Source organism: Hyperoodon ampullatus (genome assembly GCF_949752795.1).
Source record: "Hyperoodon ampullatus genome assembly, chromosome: 2".
NCBI classification, from domain to species: Eukaryota; Metazoa; Chordata; class Mammalia; order Artiodactyla; family Ziphiidae; genus Hyperoodon; species Hyperoodon ampullatus.
Genome location: NC_136915.1, coordinates 4,034,202 through 4,054,886, shown reverse-complemented (window position 1 = coordinate 4,054,886; position 20,685 = coordinate 4,034,202). Strand labels below are relative to the sequence as shown.

The window sequence follows — 20,685 nt, the reverse complement described above, 5'->3', positions numbered from 1 at the left end:
TTAGATTCCAAATATGAGTGTTATTATATGATATGTGTCTTTCTCTATCTGGCTTACTTCACTTAGTATGATCATCTCTAGGTCCATCCATGTTGCTGCAAATAGTATTATTTCATTCTCTTTTTATGGCTGAGTAGTATTCCACTGTGTATATGTACCGCATCTTCTTTGTCTGGTGACCACCCGGTTTTGACAGAAGATGTAGACGGCATTTCTCCCTAAATCCTGTGCACCCCGAGTCATACTCCGTGGCCGGCCTGTCGGGGCATCTGTCCTTATCCAGCATAGACTGTTTCACTAGGACTTGGTAAAAAACATCAGCCTTATTTGGGGAGGAGCTTATTGTATACACTGGAAAGAAATGTATTCTTCTGAACACCACTCTTCATGTTGTTAATTTGGATATTTTATGATGTTTTGATCAGTGTATTTATTAAGCTGTAACTCTGACAGAAGCAGAAATGAGTCATCATGACCAGAGCAGAAACTCCTCCAAGTGTAAAGATGATAAATGATTCCAATTACTTCTGGGCACATCTGGGGCCTCTTTGCACAGGGTCTCCGGGCTTTCAGCTGAAGTACCTGGTGGACCCTGGATTCCTGAGACCCGGGGAGCAGCGCTGGTTCGCCCGCTACCTGGCCATGCAGACCCTGCAGATCGACATCTGGGATGGAGATTCCCTGCTTCTCGTCGGATCCGCCGCCGTTCAGATGAAGGTAGTGTTTCCCCACGGTCCTTTCTGTGAGGTCTGTCGCCCGGCAGTGTGGGCCATTGCCTAGCGCTGGGCATTGTCCAGGGGCCTGGCTTCTTGGTTCACGAATTCAAAACACTGCCGAGTCCTCTCCTTCCCCAAAAGGAAAGGATGTTCACAGAGTCTAAACTCGATCATGCTAGGTTACATCCGCCCAGTCATCAGTTCCTCCTGTGAACCGACCCACCAGGTGACGTCACCTCTGCTTCCTTGACGGTGAGGATGGATGTTCCCTGAGATCAGCTTGGGATCGGCCTTGTTCCCCAGGAGCCTGGCCGGCCCATCAGAGGTGCGCCCTCAGGGCGGAGGACAGGATGCATGAACGATGGGGTGGGAAAAGTTTCCTGATGCCTGTTCTCAGTTCCATGAATGGTGCTTCTCTCATTCTAACTAGAATCAGAAGCTAATTCGTTTTCTAACTGTGCTTCCCATTCTCCGCATATTCTAAAGCTGAAGTCCATGCATTAATTAAATTTTCTTCCCAGGGTTTCTCCCCAAACCTTCCCTTTCATGCGACCAGGACCCCAGAGGGTCAACGTGGGGTCACATGGCGGCCTCTGGGCCAGGCACTGGGCCACATCCACTTGCCAACATGCTGTCCTGAGAGTTTTTCTCCCTGCCTTGAGGTGGACGGGGGAGAGGATACAGCACCATCGCTGCAGCTCTGGAATCTCTCTGACCTTCATTCACTTTTCCTTCATCCCACACAGCTATTTCCCTCTGGACTCCAGCCACGGGCCCCCTTGGTTTCCCTTCCTGAGCCTTGCACGGCTGGTCACTGAGGCTTGCAGATCTGGTCCCATCTCCCCTTGCTCCTCAGCATCCCGGCCCGCCAGGGATCTCGTGGCTCCTGTACCGCAGTGGCCCCAGCTCCGTGCTCCCCATCCTCTGGGCGCCGCCTGCTCCTCCATCCCTCCCTTCCTCTGGCGGCTGACCTGGGCTGTAACTGTCCCATCCACCAGGGCTTAGGGCCCTTCCCTGAGGGGCTGAGGCCCTCAGGACAGTGGAAGGAGCCGGGGTGGGGGGGCAGTGTGCAAAGAGTTACGGGGCGGGGTCACAGCTGGTGAGGACTCAGCAGGTGTCGGCTGATGTCCTCATTCCTCAGGCCCCCCAGGGTCGTCATGGATATTGCCCGTCTGTCTCCTACACTGGCCAGTGATGTCATGGAGGGTGGGAATGGGATGGCCACTGACCCCTCCCCAGCACAGTCCTAGGCCACCGTGGGTAGGGCATGGCTGAGAATGGATGAATAGCAGGAGGGAGGGAGGGAGGGGTGAGGTGAAGGGCAGGAGGGGCGGGGTGGGGCGGGGCTAGGGGAGGGAGGGGCGGGGCGGGGCTAGGGGAGGGCGGGGCGGGGCGAGGGAAGCGAATGGAGGGGTTATTCGATCTCATCCTCCACGAAGAGCCCCTTCAACACGTGCTGTCAGGTTTACTGACACAGAATTGGTTTAAATAAAATGGAATTTTACTTTCTAAAAATAAGCAAGTCTTGGGCTTCCCTGGTGGCGCAGTGGTTGAGAGTCCGCCTGCCGATGCAGGGGACACGGGATCGTGCCCCAGTCCGGGAGGATCCCACATGCCGCGGAGCAGCTGGGCCCGTGAGCCATGGCCGCTGAGCCTGCGCGTCCGGAGCCTGTGCTCCGCAACGGGAGAGGCCACAACAGTGAGAGGCCCGCGTACCGCAAAAAAAAAAAAAAAAAAAAAAGCAAGCCTTCACTTTAACATCTATGTAGAAAAGATGGAAAATTTGTGTAAAAGCAAGTCTTCACTTTAACATCTATGTAGAAAAGATGGAAAATTTGTGTAAGTCCAGGTCCTGAGCTGTCAAGGTGCTTACGTGGCCTCCTGTGGATATTTCCTGCGTTTCCAGACGCATCACAGCTCGTCGCACTGTCCCCCGTTGTTGGACATTTAAGCACCTTTTCCTGGTGGAAACACTGCAGGGAACATCTTGGAGTCACGTTGGCTCACCCCTCCAGCTCATTTCCTGAGCGGTGACAGTGCCAGCATTGTTGGGGTCTCGCGGTGGTCGCTGCTGGTGCCTGGTTGCCCCCCCACTCTGCTGCGGTGTCCTCAGCCCAGCCTTGGCACTGCTGCCCTGATCCCCGTGTCCAGCAATGAAGCCGAAGCCCTGGGTCGTGCTGGGACCAGGCTTTCAGCCCAGGTCTGACCCCATCATCTTCTCCCCAAATGAGAATGCCCCAATGCCGCGTTTCCGAGTCACGGGTGAGCAAATGTGGAGCCTCGGGCAGGGGGCCCAGGGGCCCGGCACAGCGCTCTTCCCGGAAGATGACCAAGGCGCCTGCTTTCCCACCCTTTACAGGGTGGGGAAAAAAAAACCTCTGCAGTTTCCTAGGTGAGACGCGATACCCTGTTTTTATTGGCATCACTGCTCCTGGGGCAGCCGGGCGTCGCTTCTTGCCTTGACTGGCCACCCTCTGGAGGGGTCTTCACCCCATCTGGCTGCCGAGGCTACTGGCCCGTGAACGTGTTGGCGTTATGTGGACAAGAGCTGCTGAGCAAGCAGGGTCTCCAGAGCTGGAAGCCCCGGACCCGCTCAGCAGGGATCTGGTCTGGGCGTGTCGCCCCAGGGACAGGCAGAGGACAAGTGCTGGAGGGACAGGGCCAGAATTCCAGAAGCAGGACCTGAACCTGGCCCCGCGCTTCCATTTACGTGTGACAGTGAAGAGGCCTGGTGACGTGCCCAGGCCTCCCAGGAGAAGGGGCCCAGCCCTCCCTCCCGGCCGGCCCCACTCGCTCTTGGGCTTAGGAGAGTTCCGAAGGGTTAAACTTGATTAGCAGAGAAGAGTGGGGTCGGAAAGCACCCTCTTGACCCAGCTCTGTCCGCCCCGCGGCCCCTCCTCGGACCTCCTCCCGCCTTTCTGCCACACTGAAGCCCCCTGTGTCCCGCCCGGGCCTGGCGTGCCCCGCCCCTGCCTGGAGGCACATCTTCGTCCTAAGGGGCCCAGTGGAGGCTCCTCGGGGCTCCTGCCGACGCGGAGCTGGGCTTCCTCAGCATCCCCCCTTGTTCTGTGCCATGTTCTCATCTTCTCCATGTGGAGGGGGCTCCACGCAGGTGGCTGCCAGGCCCACTTGTGCATCCCTGGGGTTTGCTCAGTGGGTGAATCGGGATGTACTTTGTTAATAAGGATTTGGGGGAAAGACCCGACAGCAGGGACTTGGGTTTTCAGAAGCAGATAGCCCCTGCCTCGGCCACCCTCTGACCAGTCCTTTCTCCTCCGCAGCACCTCCTCCGCCAAGGGCGCCCAGCCGTTCAGGTCTCACATGAGCTTGAGGTCGTGGCGACAGAGCACGAACAGGACACCATGGTGGTGAGTGGAGATGTGACCAGGTTTGGCTGCGTCAAGCCCATCAACGTCCACACGGTGGTGAAGGGCCGGCTGCACCTGACCTTGGCCAACGTGGGTAAGAGTCCCTGGCAGCTTTGCTCTTGCTCCTGGGTGGCTACTCTTCTTCCCATTTGGGGCATGAGCCCCCTCAGGACAGTGGTCACATCGTGGGCATCAGCACTCAGTAGGAATTCAGAAGAGCTCTCATTAGCTTGACTACTAAGTATGCCCTTGACCGCCGAGCAACTGTCCTTGACCACCGAGCATCTGCCCTTGACCACTGAGCATCTGTCCTTCACCACTGAGCATCTTCCCTTGACCACTGAGCACCTTCTCTTGACCATCGAGCATCTGTCCTTGACCACTGAGCATCTGCCCTTGACCACTGAGCATCTGCCCTTGACCACTGAGCGTCTGTCCTTGACCAATGAGCGTCTGTCCTTGACCAATGAGCCTGCCCTTGTCCACTGGGTGCCTGCCCATGACCACTGAGCATCTGTTCTTGACCACTGAGCCTTCCCCTGACCACTGAGCCTGCCCTTGACCACTGAGCCTTTCCTGGCACCAGTTGTTTGGTGTTGCTGATTTCTGGTCAGGGTTTGGTATTATTAGCTGTCTCCGTCTTGCCCACGTTTTATTTCTGGTACTATCCGTGGGGCATCGCTGTGACGATCCTCAAATAAGATGATTGGTTTTGGGAGAGAGTTTCCTCTGGAGTTTCAGCTCATAGCCCTGCCTCCTTGTGGAGGAGAGAAGAGAGAACTGTTCCTAAACTTCCGCACCACACAGCTTGGGAACGGAGAAGCAGAGGGACCTGCTTGTTCAGAGCCGAGCACCTTGGCCTTACGTCAGATGGTGTCCCGAGAGCCGCTCGTCAGAGACGCCGAGGAAAGCGCCAGCCCTCCTTCCATGTGGGCAGGGGGCTGGGGCTGGGTGTGGCTGGGATGGTCCTGCCTGGACTTTCTGGGGGCTCCACTGAGGACCCTGATGGGACAGGGGACGTTAGGCCGGGCATGCCTGCCTGTGCCTGCCTCAGGGCAGGGGCCAATGTGAGCCCTCGTGGGGCTAGTGACAAGCCCACTCCATCCCCCTCGAGGGGACTGAGGAAGGATTGAAAGCGGGACAACACCAAGCCACCTGAGGTTTCTGGACTCAAACCTCTCTGTCGTTTTATTGGGGAGTTTTCCATTCCTTACAACCCAGCCTGATTTTAGACCTTGAGCGCCACGGGCCATTTCCACCTGTGCCGACAGCGTGGGGCAGGTGGGGCTGGGATGGAACAGCAGGCGTGAGCACGGAGCTCATTAAGCCAGGTCTGAGGCTTCTGCTCCCTCGTTCACAAATGTAGGATCCCAGGCAGCCTGGAAAACAGACAATATGGAAACGGCAAAACTCAATTAGGTTCTGGAGAAATAAATGAGCTGTGTGTGAGAAGCAGACATTATTCAAAAGCTCCTACGACGGAGGGGAGTTGCTAGAAGCATTCTGCTTCCAAGATTGTGTGGGTTATTTTTATTTTTAATTCACCAGCCCACAAATGTGCAGTGACTCCAGGTTTTAAAATCTTATCTTCAGAAGAAAGATTAGCTCCATTATGCGTTATCTTAAATTGTCATTTTCATACGTTGCCTGCAAGAGAGAGATAAGCTCGTGGGAAGGGGCCTGAGATACCCGGCCAGGGAGGCTGTGAGGCAGAGGACGGATGCCGCGCGCAGCACACTTGTTCGACGCGGCCGCACTGTGCTTTCCCCTGTACATTCTGCAGTTCTTGAACAAAAAAAAAGTGTCGTGGCTTTTGTTTCATTTTAAAACTGGTTGTTCTGCAGCGAGTGGCAGGCGTGGGCCAGCAGGTGGGGTGACGCTGTGCCGGCCTGAATTCAGGGTGACAGAGGCAGGGTCGGCGCCTTCCCGGATGGGGCCCCGCCTCTGCACTCACAGCCACGGTCAAGTGCGAGGCCGCGGATCCAGGCATCTGTCACCCACGCCCAGGTCTCCTGTGACTCTCTCCGTGGGAGAGGGCCGTCCTCGTGCTTGGCGGCTTCTCGGCTCAGGCGAGCTTTTTGACGCTGTCTTTTTGCCAGCCTCTTCTGAGGCTTTACGGGGTCATTCATCATTTAGAGATCCCAAGAGCCCCTTTCCTTTCTTTGACCCCGTGATCCTGGCTGTGCGTGTGACCACGGCTCCCCTGGGAGCTCCGCTGCCACTGTATCTGCATGTCTCCCGTGGGGCCTCCCTGGGGAGGGCAGGCTGCCCTGACCCCCGGCTCACGGTCAGGTACCGGGGCTCTCAGGGTGTCTCCCCCGAGGCGTGTTTGGGCGCAGACGTTTGCAGAAGGGCACAAAGGCCTTCTTGGAGCAGCACAACACTCGAGGGCCTGACAGGAGGGTCTGTGACCATCCCAGAGCCCGGGGCCGGGCCCCCCGGAGACCTGCCCTGAGCGTCTCGAGCCCCGACTCGTGGTGGGAAAGCAGACTGCTGCTCAGACGGAGGAGAGTGTGGGCCTGGAGAGCAGGGAGCTCGAAGGAAACGGGCCTCTGCCCACCCGCCATTTCTCTGCTGCAAAACGAACTCCACCCTGAGAGTGCAAAGTGGGGTGTGGGCGGGGATCTGGGCGAGTGTCATCGACTCTGTGCTGGTATTTATGTCTCGTGCGGGGCGGGGGGTGTTTTTCATTCAGGTCACTTGTGTGAACGGAGAGTGGGGAGTCCCAGCTCACTGCCACCTTCCAGGTCACGGGTCATCTCGAATGATGGAGCCACCGGCTTCCCGGGAGGTGGCCTTCTCACGCCCGGAGCTCCCAGACGTGAGTGGAGAGACCGAGGGGCCTACGGGCGGAGGCTGGGGGTTGTGCTCGGGGCGGTGGGCGGGCGGTGCGGCAGAGCGAGAGGCGGAGGGCCGCGTGTGCGTGCGTGCGTGTACGTGCGTGCGTGTGCAGGAGCACACGCGTGCGCCTGTGTCGTGGGGCCCTGCCCTCTGGATCTGCGGGCCCGAGCCGTGGGTCCGCCTCTGGCTCAGTGACCTGCAGGCCACGTCGAGTCACCGCCATCGTCAGCCCAGCGCTCTCTAAGCTGGGCCCTGGGGAAGCCACCGGTGTTACTTGGTGGAGATTACAGTCCTAGGAGTGGCGTTTGTTTTCGGGTAGCTGCTCCTCTCCAGGAGAAGGGGACAGGAGGAAAAGGTCGGGATGAACGTAGGCTGTTTTTTAAAAACTAATTTGAAACTCCCCATGTTGGGGAGAAGAGAAGCTCTGGAGATAAAGACCTGGGCTTGTGAAAATATCGCATAACATGGAAGTTTTTCCGTCCCCTTTCAAATGACCCCCCAGACCTGAATGTAAAATACTTGTCATTGGAATGAAAAGTGGGAGGTGCCCTTTGAGGAGCAGCCCCCAGAGGTTGCAGGTCATTTCATGTGGATCGGAAACTGCCGTGAGCGTCTTGTGTTGATGGCCCTTGACTTTGTTGGTCTTGAACCTGTGCCCTGGGTGGGAATTCCAGAGCTGCGGGGGGCAGGACTGGGAGGCCTTTGGTGCCATCTTGGAAGGTCTCCAGAATCCCACGAGTCCCCTGAAACTCCAGTGCAAACTTTATGGGTCCTCGTACGTTTTCCCCGGGAGAGGGGCCCGGGTACATGCAGATGCTCAAAGGGGTCCATGCTGCGTGAGCCCAGCAGGCTGAGAGTCTGTTCCGGACCAGCTTCCTCATTTTAATGCTGAAAAAACTGAGACACAGAGGTCAGGTGACATGGCCGGTTGTGTGGTTAAGGGTCGTGAACTTGGACTAGAATCTGGATTTCCTGCTTTGGGGCCAGTGCCTCCCCATCCCCAGCTGGTCCCTTTGGCCACCAAGAGAATGGATGGAGAGCTGGCTCCACGGAGCAGGGAGTGCCTCCCGTCCCCTCCCTCCCCCCCAGGGACAGGTACAAGAGGATTTGTGAAACCCACGGCCCGGGGCCCGGCAGGTTGGGGGCTCCTCTGGGCAGCACGGGGACGTGTGACAGTGAGGGCTTGTTGAGGGATCCCGAGCCTCTGGAGTCATCAGTCTTCCAATCCCTATTTTGGTCAAAACCAGAGGGCCAGGCGCTCCACCAGAAGCCATGTCTCCACCCCCCCAGACAAGGTTCTGGAAGCAGGAAGTTGTCCCACACGGTCCCATCACCCCCACGGTCGGGGTGATGCAGTCTGAACACACAAGCCAGTTGATCACTCCCCAGCCTTGCTCGTCTCCCACCCTGGCCCCTCCACTCGGGACCAGGGGCCTTGGGCTGCTTGACCTCGATCCAGGTTGGAGCTCCCGTTCCCATGGAGCTGGACCCCAGACACATGAAAAGTGCTCTTTTGGGGTGGCCACTTGAGACGTCTGCACCATCTCATGGCACCCGAAGAACCTGGAAGTAGCGCTTGTTTACGTGTGATGGAAGAAGAGGTGGCGAGTGAGGGGAAGCTGCTTCACCACCACGTGGAGCCCGTCAGCAGGAGGCAGAGATACTCGAGGACGGGGAGGGGGTCCAGTCGGCGGAGTTCAGGCTCGCGGTCACTTCCCGTGGTTCTGGGGGTGCCTGAAGGAAGGACATGATGCTAAGTTGGGGTGCTCCCTCTCACCTGCCGCCTGTGCTGGGTTTACTGATTGCCCGGGAATCTCACGTGTCAGCTTGTGACGTGGCATGTGCCACGTGTGCATGTCAGTGGCACAGCCAGTGATGGGAGGGAGAAAATAGCTCTCCTGCCTGCCGGGGCCTGGCCTATCGCGGCTTCTGTTTGTCGGCTACACAGCTTTCCTGGTGGGTCTAGGCTTCGAGCAGAGTCCCCGAAGGAGATGGTGCTCTGGGGCCCCAGCCAGCCAGAGGCAGCCGGGTGCAGAGAGGAGACGCTCTGGGCTCCACCCACCCCGGCTGCCCCGGGGCCTCAGGGCACAACTCATTGGAGCCCCCGATTCCTGATCTGAGCTCGGGCCTCCTGAAAACCCGCACCCAGGGTGGGTTTGAGGACCTGACAGGACAGCGTGCCTGAGCCCGGACGGTGTGCTGGGCATCGGGGGTGCTCGCTGGGGGCGGCTGGAGGTGAGCAGGGGCGCGGTCCTGGGCGAGGGTGTCTGGAGAATCCTGAGAGCCTGAGCTTCTGCAACGCTGACCTTTTCCCTAGCAGACCCCCTAGTGGGCACTAATACATTTGTATCTAAGCACCGAGACAGAATCCCTTCTATGTGAGAGGCTGGTAAGGGAGGGATGCCGTGGAGGGCAGGGTGCGTCATTTCCACCTTTACCAGCCTCTGAGGGTTTATGAAAAGCTTGAGGCTTAGGCTCTGGAGGGCGTGGAGCTGTGGCTGCTTAGAGAACGTAAACTCTGACCTTTAACCTCTGGCCCTCTCTTTGAACCTTCCAGCAGTGAAAAATGTGGTCCAAGCGCAGAAGCTGGCCGACGTGGACAGTGAGCTGGCCGCCCTGCTCTTCACACCCCCGTGGCAGGGGACCCGGCGGGCCCAGGGCGCCGGCCGTGAGGGGGACGCCGTGCGCAGGCGCAAGCTGGAGCGCATGAGGGTGGTGCGCCTGCGGGAGCGCGGAGCGGAGCCTGGGCGCTGCGGGCTGGGCGCGCTGGTGAGGCTCGCCCCCCCACCCCCCACCCCCTGCCCCGTCCTCCTCGGGAACACGGCGGGAGCAGCCCCATCCCCGACCCTCCCCTTGAACGCATGGTTACAAAACATGAGACCCGACCTCTCAGCCACCGAGGGAAGGTTTCAGGCCAGAATTACCGGCGCGCTTTGGATAAGAGCTGACTCCTGGGCTCCCCTCCATTGGTTGGGGGGCGTGTCCTCGGAGCCTAGGCTTTTAAGAAAGCTCCGACGGGGATTCTGAGGGCTCCCCAGGTGTGGGGAACAGGGCCACGACAACGTCTACATCACGGGTGGTCAGAGGGATCGATCTCGCCAGAAGAATTCCCGCCTTAGACTAAACATCTAAATAAGACCCTAAGAAATGGGAGTTTACAGGATAAGGAAGCCACCGGGGCCTTAGGATCCTTTACATTGAGGCAGGCGGGTGTCTGAACAGACGCTGTCCTTCTCAGGGGCCAGGCCTGTGCCCATGGCCTGGCAGACACAGGCAGTGGCCGGCCTTCCCCTGGGGCTCACAGAGGTGGGCAAGGACCCAGGGGGGCCGTGGAGGGAGGGAGACAGAAATAAACCAACAAGCAAAAGACCATTCGGTCCAGTTGGTGGGGGGAGGAGAGAGCACAGTGGGAGGGGCCCAGACAGCCGGCTGGACCAGCGGGTCCCCGGCAGAGGGCGGCAGAGTCTTGCTGGCCGAGGAGCAGCGCTGTGGCTGTGAGGACGCCTTGAGGGGAGGCCGGCCGTGGGCTGGGCTTGGGGCAGGCCTCCTCCCTGGCCACGGTGCACCCAGGCTGCTCCCTCCTCTGCAGCCTCTGAGGCTCCGCCAGCTGTCACCCGGGGGGCACACAAGTGGTTCCCGCGTCCGGGTGGTTGGGCCCCGCACACGGCAAGTCCTCAGTCCGACAGCTGCCGGTGTTGTTGTTAGCATCATTGTTATTATGATTAATTTGGCTGGTTTCCTCTTATTTGATATGTTCTTTTTAATTTATTTATTTTTGGCTGCGTTGGGTCTTCGTTGCTGCGCGCAGGCTTTCTCTAGTTGCGGCGAGCAGGGGCTACTCTTTGTTGCGGTGCGTGGGCTTCTCATTGCGGTGGCTTCTCTTGTTGCAGAGAACGGGCTCTAGGCACGCGAGCTTCAGTAGTTGCGGCACATGGGCTCAGTAGTTGTGGCTCGCGGGCTCTAGAGCTCAGGCTCAGTAGTTGTGGCGCACGGGCCTAGTGGCTCCACGGCATGTGGGATCTTCCCGGACCAGGGATCGAACCCGTGTCCCCTGCATTGGCGGGCGGATTCTTAACCACTGCCCCACCAGGGAAGCCCTGATATGTTCTAATAGAGAAATCAACAGCTCAGAACCCTCATTTTGAATACAGCCATGAATTTGGAAGTAATTGGATTTCCAAATACAAGGAAATTTTCCACTAAATTGTAATGATTTCCTGAGTTCGTAGCCCTGGAGAATTTTAAGGTGAAAGTAACTTGATGTATCAGATATGCGGTAGCCTCTCTCCCTTCCAGAGCTTTCTCAGCCTTCTTTGAAGAAGGGATGGGAGTTCTATGAAATCAGTGGGTCCTTGGGAAGAGAGTCGACAGGAGCCCTGTCCCGGCTGGCCCTGCACACGCGTGATGAGCGTGTGGAACTGTGTGTGACCTCTTGTGCGGGGGGGGGAGGCCATGGGCAGCTGGGATGCAGCTTTCTCTCCCTGATGGTCAGATTCGAGGGAGGCTGAGGGTCTCGGGGCTTCCTGGGGGAGGTAGTGAGCCTGGGGCCAGGAGCACAGAGTGTGGGGCTGACACCTGCTTTGGCATCCCTGCGGTGCCCTGGGACAGTCACAGCCTCCCTGTGAGGGTCACTCGGCTTAACCTGTGTGCAGTGCTCAGGACGGCGGCTGCCCTAGCAACACCGGTCAGTCCCTGCGTCCTCTCTCCTCTGCGTACCCTCTACAGGGACACCCCAGCAGCTCGGGGATTGCCCCTCACACTAGCAAATTGGTGGCACTAGTCCCACGTTCCGTGTTGTCAAAACATGCCAAGCGCCACGGAAGAGAGGACTTTACTTTCCAAAAAAGCCAGCACGTGGCCCACGGGTCTCCCTGCCCATCCTTGGACCTGTCACGGGACCACAGTGTGAATTGCTGCCTCTTGGGGTCTGAGCGGTCCAATACGTGTCATCACCTTTGCCTGCATGGGTTTCGAATTAAGAAAGAAGACAGGTCTATGGCAGAAAGAGACCAAAACATCAGCTCTGTTTTACTGGTGGCTTTAGTCATTGGTAAAGCTGTTGCTGGAGGATTGGCTTGCATCTGTACGAGGCTGAGCCTGCGGCTAACGGCAGCCTCACGCAGTCTGGGTGCCCCCACAGGTGGATCCTTCTTTCCAGCCTTTCCACCTGGCCAGGGGCTGTGTGGGCACCTGATGCCCTGGGGCCACACTGTCTCGGCCTGTGGCTTTTACCCACCAGGCCTACGGAAAACCAGGGAGTGGCCGTCACGGTACCCGCCCGGGTGGTCAGTCTGATGGGCCAGTCCTGTGCCCACATCCATGTGGCGTGTCCCCTAGAGCCCTCGTCCCAGGGCCTCTAACTGGTGGGTAGTACAGGTTGTGTCCCTGTCAGGTCAGAACAACCCGCTGTCTCAAGTCGAGGTTGAAAAGCCGAGCTCTGTCTGTTTCTCAGCCTAAATTACATCTGGCCGTGCAGCCCAGCCCAGCCTGGTAGAGGCTCCATCCCGTCGAGAAGCTCTGATCATAAAATGCCCACCTAGGGAGGCCTCAGATGTCAACATGACCACCCTCCCGTTTTTAAATCCCCAGGGAGAAACTAAAGGCTCAGCTTCAATTCCCCTGCTGGGGAAAGGCCAACGTTTTGGATATTGGAAAGTCAGTCTCCGAAACAATTTAAGTGAGAGGTCAGATTTGGTCCTCACCTTCTGAGTTAGAGTCCGAAGGCCTTCAGATGCCTGGGCCTCCTTTGTTTTGGAGGCCCTCAGCGCCCAGCTACCTCCCTAGCACGTGGGCATGCCTTCTAGGTCTTGGGCTTGCAAAGCAGCCTCTGACGGGCCTCATTTTTACTGCAAGGCACCCGAGAAAGATAAGCCTGTCCCCAGCCTCTAGAACACATCTGGGGTGGCCAAGCCCATTGAAATATAAGGCATTGGAAGAAGGAGATGGATGAAGGACCCACGCTGAGCCCACCAAGGCAGCGTGCCTGGGTCTGGACCCTGGCCCAGCTTGCGGTCAGTCAGGCCCGGCCACAGCCCCTCCTGGGGACTCTGCTCGCAGACAGGACTCCCGCTGTCACGCCGGAGGCCTGGCCAGTGAGCCGGTCACCCGGCTTAGTTTGGGGACCATTCTTTCCTCTTTTATTGGTAGCTTCTGCTCTTAATTCCCACTGTGCCCAGGTGGGTGGTTGGAGTCTCGGGGGCATGCGGGCAGAGCCCGCCTTCCATGGGTATATCACCTGTGGGCAGAGGGAAGCCGGGGTGCTGCAGACGGGCAGCCCCATTCCCTGTCCCCCGGAGCTGTAGGTGGCCAGTCCCAACTGACCCCGTGTCGGTGGTGGAGGGGTGGTGATTCCAAGGAGATGTGGTGTTTGCGGCGGGTGGGGAAGGGGCCAGAGAACAGCCCCCAAGCAGCAGGGCGCCCCGGGACCGTGGCCCCGCTTCGGCCCCTGTGTCCACAGGCCCAGCAGAGCATCCGTGCCCGGCACGCTCGGGACCTGCAGCTCATCGCCGCCTACCGGGAGCGCACCAAGGCCGAGAGCATCGCCAGCGCGCTGAGCATGGCCGTCACCACGCGGCACACCATCCGTGCCACGCTGGGCGCTGCCGAGTTCTTCGAATTTGCTCTCAGGAACCCCGACAACACGCAGCACACCGTGACCATCGCGATCGACAGCGCTGAGCTCAGGTGGGAGGGCGGGGCGCCCCCTCGGGCCCCCAGCCCCGCCCGAAAGCCAAGCTGGTTTCGCCCTCGCGGGTCCTGGGGCTGACCGGGAAGGACCCTGTGCCCAGCGCCATCTCCCCTCCCTCCAGCCTCATCCTGGACGGTCGGGAGTGGCGGTACTTCAAAGACCTGGTCGGCCTGCACACGCCCCTGGAAGAGGACATGTTCCACCCGCGGGGCAGCCCGGCCCCCCAGCTCTTCCTGCGCCCCCGGGAGACGGTCCACATCCCCTTCAAGTTCCAGACCTTCTCTGCGGGTCCGCGGGCCTCGGCGCAGGTGGGGAGGGCCATTCTTCCCGTGCCGAGGGGGCTGGCTGGGCACCGGGGAAGCCCATTTGCCAAGTAACGTGGGAGATGGGGCCCTCCTCCCGGGCGGTGGGAGGGTTAGCCTTCGGCCGTCCCCCGCCCCATCTGCCCCTCCACACGTCCTGGCACCTACGCTGTGCCCAGCGGCCCCGTGGTTCACCTGGGCTCAGGAAAGGCTGGACCACCTCCTCTTCATTCTCTTTGCTAAATTGGTAAAAGAGCCTTTCTTAAACCTCAGAAGAGCTAGTGTTTTCTAAACTCCCCAGTTACTGCTGTTTGCCCGCTTCTCACGTAGCGTTTGCTCCCCGACGTGAACCACAGAGACTCCGGGGTTTCACGTCAGGGTGTGAGCAAGCGCGTGCTCTGGTAGGGCGGACGCGGCGTGCGCGTTTCTTCCTGACCTTGTGAGGTCAGCTCTGTAGGGCAGTGGTCGCCACTGAGACGGGCATGAGAGGCTCACAGCTTTCAGTGCAGGCTCTTTGGATGCACTTTTGGGGCAAGAGGTCATCAGGACCGTGATGAAGGTACCAGACCTCTGGCTTTGGGTGGAGCTGGGTTACGGGACCTGACCCCCACCCCTCACAGCTCACACGGCCTCCGCTTCCTCTTTGGGGCTGTGGGCCAGTTAATAACAGCAGCCGCCTGGGGTCCACTCTGAGCGTAAACGACACCCCGGAGCCCTGGTCCCAGGGCGGCTGCCATTCCTACAGGTGGAGGCCCCACTGGTAGGAAGAAGTGCCTGTCACCCTGGGCCTCCGTCTCATGACCCGGGGGATCCCTGGTTTCTCGCAGGCCTCTGCTGAGCTGAGACTCGAGAAGGACACGGACGCTGGGTCACCTCGTAAGTCCAGCACGATGCCCACCAGACACGCCAAGGTAGGGGGGCCAGACCGCCCATCCGATGTTCCGAGGTCTTGCAGTGCCAGCCAGGGGTCTTGTGAGAGGACCAGGTGAAGCGCGTCATGGGTTCTGCTGTTTGTTACTTCTGGTAAATAGGACTCAGTCCCATTGCCGCCTCAGGGGCGGCTTGTTTGCAGGGCACACTTTTCAACCCCCTGCCTGCTGATGGGATGTCCTTAGGGGAGGTTGGGACACTGTCGTTTTGTAGGAATTTCTGAAGTTTTCTTGTTGTTTGTTTGTTTGTTTGGTAGACAGATGCCTTTTGTAGGAGGTTGAAAGTAAAAACAGAAACACTTTTACCCTCCGCCCGCCCCCCTGGGACAGATTTCAGTGCAGTCGTAGACTGAGGGCCTGGCAGCCCTGTGTCCACAGCCCCATCCTCGGGGGAGATTTGCTGTGTTTTATTTAAATGTGGAGCCGCAGCTTGGCCTTTGTCTAAGGGATATGTCGGCTCTTTATTTAGGGCTATAACTTAAATCAGAGAGGCTAATACATTTTTCCTTACATGAGTTTGGAGTTTTGAAACAAATCCCAGATATCTTATTCAGCGTGTATCTCTAACAGATAAGGACTTAAAAAAACAAAAAAACAAAACACCCCCCGGCTACGTGACATCACTGCCCCCAAATTAGTAACAAATCCTCAGGACGGCCCGATGTCCAGTCCATGCTGGTCACTCATCTTATCACGGTTGGTTTGTGGGAGTTGGGGCCTGCTGTCCTCGATGCTCTCTGTCTGTGGAGACGCTGGGCGTGGGCCGGCCTCTGTGGGCCAACCATGGCTTCATGTGCAGAGGCCACGGCGGGTGGCTGTTCATGGTGGCCGACGTGTCCGCTAAGGATCCACTGCCCACATCCGTTATCCCACCAGGTGGAAAACGGTGAAATCCTCTCACTGTTCTTGTACTTACTCGCTGTGACTCTTCTATAAACAAGAGCTTTCCCCCATCAGCCGTTTGGTTACCCTGGATATATTGATATTTAATACCAGAAGGTCAGGATAAATGTTGGGTGCTTTCCCTTTATTTATCAATTGTAAAAATAATGAGTTGTGCCCTGGGAACATCCAAAGGTGGTCAGTTTTTTGGGAGTCTTATTATGAACTCGTGGTTTTATATTTGCTGTGTGGCAGGCACTGGGCTGTAAAACTGTCCTCTCTCTGGCCACGGCCATACCTTTCAAGTCAGCGCCTGTGCCTTTTTTTTAAAACAACTCTTTATTTTGAAATGTTCTCAAGCTTAGACAAAAGTTATAAGAATAGTGCAAAGAGTTCTCATGAATTATTTACCCAGATTTCCCAGTCGTTGACATTTTACATTTGCCTTATCATTCTGTGTCTATATTTATCCTTATTTTTTTCTGAACAATTTGAGAATAAGTTATGGACACACTGCCCCATTGTTCCATGAAACTTAGAGCTCCTACGTCCTGAAAATAAAGACACTCTGCTCCATAACCACAGTAGAACCGGGGAAATCAGGAAATTGGCACTGGTACAATCTCATCACAGACCCCGCTTGCACTTTACCAAATATCCCAACACTGGATCCCTCACCCACCCAGGGTCCCACGGTGCGTCTGGTGGTCCCGGCCTCGGTACTTTTGACATGCACAGGTCATTTCTGCTACCTGCCGCTTAGTCTGGGTGTGTCTGGTGTTTGCTCATCGGTGGTTTCAGGCCGTGCATTCAGGGCAGGAAAAGCACAGACGTTTTGCTGTGTTCTTCTCAGAACCTCTTACTGGGAGGGTCACAATGTTGATTTGCTCTATTACCAGTGATGTTAATTTAACTCTCTTATTTGGTTAAGATGGTGTCTGCCAGGCTCCTTCAATGTAAAATTAATTAAGAAGTATTTTATAGTTGATAATTAGAAAGTAATGGGTAAGTATTTTGTCGGGAGATACTCAGGCTCTGTAAATATCCTGCTCCTCAGTCAACTTCTGCTGCTGGTTTTAATATCCGCTGATGCTTCTTTTTTTTTTTAAACTGAAGTATATAGCTGATTTACAATGTCGTGTCAGTCTCTGCTGTACAGCAAAGTGACCCAGTTGTACACACAGAGACATTCTTTTTAAAATTTTTTCACTGATGATTCTTGCAGGATGGTTGCCCATTGGTGACTTTCAGATTTCATCATTCCTTTCATGTTCTAAGTGAGGCAGCACTTTGCCTTCATCTGTTCATTCCTGAAATTTGTTTGTCACCATTATGGACCGTGAATTCCTGTTTCATTCAGTGGGTTGTAATTTGTTCCTGTCTTTCCTTGTTTTGCTGCTCACATTGTCCCTGGTCCACTGGTGGCTTCGGCTTCAAGCTGGCGCCTCTGTCCTTTTGACATGTCCCTGTCATTCTTGGAGCACTTCCTTCGTGCCTGGCACACAAGACGTTCCAGAGTCAGCTTACATTTTCCTGCTCCATTTCTGGAATCAGCCGTTTATCTAAGGCTTCTTTTAGTGGCGAATGGTGTTTAGAAACTAAAGTCTGGGTGCTGAGCGTGCTCATTACGCCTGGGGTGCCCTTGCTTCCGGTGCTTCTGAGCAGAGAGAGCTCAGGAGTGTATGTCTGTGTGTGTGTCTATGTGTGTCTATGTGCACGACAGCTAAATAAATGGTCGGTCATTGTGGAGTTGAAGTCCCAGCGTAGCGGTGAAATTCCGGCAGGAGTGTCAGGGCACAGCTGCCGGGGATGAGGGTGCAGTGGTGGGGCTCGCCTCCCAGCAGATGTGGGAAGAGACACGCGGGGCAGTGGCTTTCGGGTGATGCTCCAAGAAGGCAGAACCAACACTGTGGGTCGCTTAAAGACCCAAAGAGGGGAGAATGGTGAAGAAAAACGGGGGACGGTGATCACGAGTTCAGGAGGGGCTCTCTGGGGCGGACGGGCAGGGTGCTGAGGGCACAGAGAGTGAGCAGCGTGCACCGCATGCCTGTTCCAAGCCCACGTGGCCTCGTGGGTGGCTGCCCAGTTATAATTTGTCCGGTTACACATCTAAAAGATTTCATAATAAAACTCACCAAAGTGGAAGAGCGTCCTTTCCCACGTGGAATGTTTGTCTGGGGGCCCGAGCTTGGCGCCGACCGATGTGGGAAGGTTGCTCCGCCTTGGGGTTGGCCGTGTGCCACCCTCTGTCCTGGGCCCCGAGAGCTCACTGGGCTGGCCGAGTCCTGGAATAAAGACACCGGCTCCACCGTGTTCCCAGTTAGGACCTGTATTGGGCAAATAAATTTTTTTAGTAAGTAACTTTTTTTTTAAAGGAAGTTTGTATTTCTGGCCCTTTGGGTTTAGGCACAGCCCCCGTCTGGGGGACGTGCTCCGCTCCCACCCACGAGGACCTGGTGAGGTTAGTGTCCAGATCCTTGCAGAACGACTTCCCAGCCTGCAGGCAGCGGGTGTGTCAGCGGGGGAGTCGGGGCTGCGGACCTTTCTCGCTGGTCTTCTTGGCACGTCCCTCCCCTCCGGGAAGTGGCAGGAGTGGCATCTGTGCGTGGTCTGAGCATGTGGACCCTGTGCTGGGCCCGTCCTCGCGGGTGGGCACCTGTGGCTGCAGACCCCGTGCATCTGACCACGCCTGTCCTTCCCACTTCGTGGGCGTGAGCGGACCCCATGGGGCCCCCCGTCCCTGTCCGTCCAGGGAGGCGCCGTGCACGCAGCTGCCCACAAGCCCTCGTGTGGGTCCTGATGCCACGCCACCTGCTCTCCTGGCAGGTTCTGTTCCACGCAGGCAACGGCACGCCCCTCGCCGTGCTCTGCCTGACCGTGGAGCTGCAGCCCCACGTGGTGGACCAGGTCTTCCGCTTCTACCACCCGGAGCTCACCTTCCTGAAGAAGGCCATCCGCCTGCTGCCCTGGCACACGCTTCCAGGCAGGTCCCGCTGTCCCCACGGCTGGCATTTGGCAGGTTCAACAGGTGGAAAAGGCTTCTCCCCAAGGGCGACACGTGGTGTCCTTACGTCATCCTGCGATGCTCTGTAACAACACAGGGCACAGCTGTAAATTCTGCCACTTGCCTCAGTCGTTTGATCGTTTGACATGGTGACCTTCTCACCTCCTCTGAGATGACAGGCGCCCTTGGCAGGCGGATTCCATTCTGAAATCCACAGCCCTGGGAAGGTTGCCCGGCCTCGGGTGTCAGGCTCTGCTCTGCCCTCAGTCCTGGGCCTGGAGAGCTCTCCGGGCTCCCCTCCACCTGCTGATTCATTTCCAGCTGGTGCCTTTAGAACAGATCTGAGCCTTTTACGTCTGGCACTGGCTCCATGGCACCCCCGCTTCCTTTTAGTTAGTCTCTTGGGGTGAGTCCCCGGGGAGGCGGCTCGGAACAGAAGGGCCAGTGTCCACGCAGGCGGCAGTGTCCATCCCGCGGGCAGGTTTCATTGAACCCCTGTGATGGCCCAGGCTTTCGGGAAAAGACATTTGTTGTGATATATTCCACTCCAGGTGCTCCCGTGGGGATGCCCGGTGAGGACCCCCCGGTCTACGTACGCTGTAGTGACCCGAATGTCATTTGCGAGACCCAGAACATGGTGAGTTCTGTAGCGCCCTCCCGGGAAAATCCTTCCCCGCCAGGTCCCGCCCACTACCTGCACCCCTGGTCTGCAGCCTCTTCATTTGAGGTGTTTGCTTAAGTGGTTTCTTTCTAAGATGCTGAAGGGCTACTTTGACATCCTCATGAGAGCTTTATGAATGAGTTTTCATTTTTTCTGCTAGCAGATCACTTCCTTGATTATCTGAATTTAAATTAAAAAAAAAAGACATGAGACAAACTGAATAAAGTGAGTGGTGATTAAGGCACTTATTAATTGCCTTTGTGTAAGGATAATGGCCATAATCATATTATGATTGGTTAGGAAACTGGGTAAAATCTCCTGCAGAATATAATTATTAAGCTCAATATGAAATCAAGAAGTTAATGATTTTTCTCTTTTGTAGTGACAAAAACAGTGAATTCTGATGAGTACAGAAAATGAAAAACGTGTTAGGGGGAGGGGGCCTGGTTCACACCTGCGTTTGCTTCCTGCGGACTTGGGGGGCTGGGGTCAGAGCAGACAGGCAGTAGTGTGGCCGTGATGTGCCCCCCACCCCGTCTGGCAGGGCCCCGGGGAGCCACGAGATGTGTTCCTGAAGGTGGCCAGTGGTCCCAGCCCGGAGATCAAAGACTTCTTTGTCACCATTTACGCGTGAGTACGTGGGCCCTGGTGGTCTGGAGCGGGGAGAAGGCGGTGAGGAGGCAGGCTAGGGACTGCTGGTGGCCCTGGAAGTGGGCCAGCCCTGGCTGCCTCTAAACTTGTGACGGCGGTGGGGGCCATCAGGCCTTTGGCCACATGAAGTGAGGTTCTCAGACTGGCCGGGGTCTTGAAAGGGCGCCTCTGCTCAGAGCGACACCACAGCCTAAGGGACACGTCGGGAGCCCAGCCGGGAGAGAAACTTGAGGCTGCTTCTGCCTCAGCACAGTGCCAGGATGGCCCAAGCAGCCCTTGTCCCTGGGGTCCCCTCTCTGAGTCCGAGGGAATGCAGGCAGCGGTCCTGCCCAGGCCCCCCAAGGGGAGGTGGAAGGTGGTATCATTTCCTTTGATGCCTGAGGACTGGGTGAAATGACCCCACTCCCTTTACCTTTTCCTCTAAGTTGTATCTCCCAGCCCTTGAGACCCTGTAAAACCGGTGCAGGCTGGAGGGTTTGGTGCAGCCTGCCTGGGAATGGGCGGGGGTCTCCTCTGCTGAGTGCCCACCCGGCTGAGGGGCAGCACCAGGCCTGCACCTGCTGTGTGGTGGCCACAGACTGTTGTCCTGACGGCCCGTGGGCAGGTGATGCTGAGCCTCATTTACAACCAAGGGTCAGTGTCC

The 20,685-nt window shown here is 57.1% G+C and overlaps 1 protein-coding gene across 1 annotated transcript in view; it reads left to right on the top strand.

Moving 5' to 3' along the window:
* The window catches only part of NPHP4 (nephrocystin 4), a 131,850-nt gene that overhangs the window by 108,445 nt on the left and 2,720 nt on the right, over window positions 1–20,685 (top strand). The window contains exons 16-25 of the mRNA XM_079698616.1: window positions 557–717; window positions 3,998–4,178; window positions 6,780–6,905; window positions 9,486–9,694; window positions 13,383–13,609; window positions 13,735–13,921; window positions 14,743–14,826; window positions 18,553–18,709; window positions 19,282–19,367; window positions 19,936–20,021. Coding sequence (XP_079554742.1) covers window positions 557–717; window positions 3,998–4,178; window positions 6,780–6,905; window positions 9,486–9,694; window positions 13,383–13,609; window positions 13,735–13,921; window positions 14,743–14,826; window positions 18,553–18,709; window positions 19,282–19,367; window positions 19,936–20,021 — 1,504 coding nt within the window. The remainder of the gene's footprint in view (window positions 1–556; window positions 718–3,997; window positions 4,179–6,779; window positions 6,906–9,485; window positions 9,695–13,382; window positions 13,610–13,734; window positions 13,922–14,742; window positions 14,827–18,552; window positions 18,710–19,281; window positions 19,368–19,935; window positions 20,022–20,685) is intronic.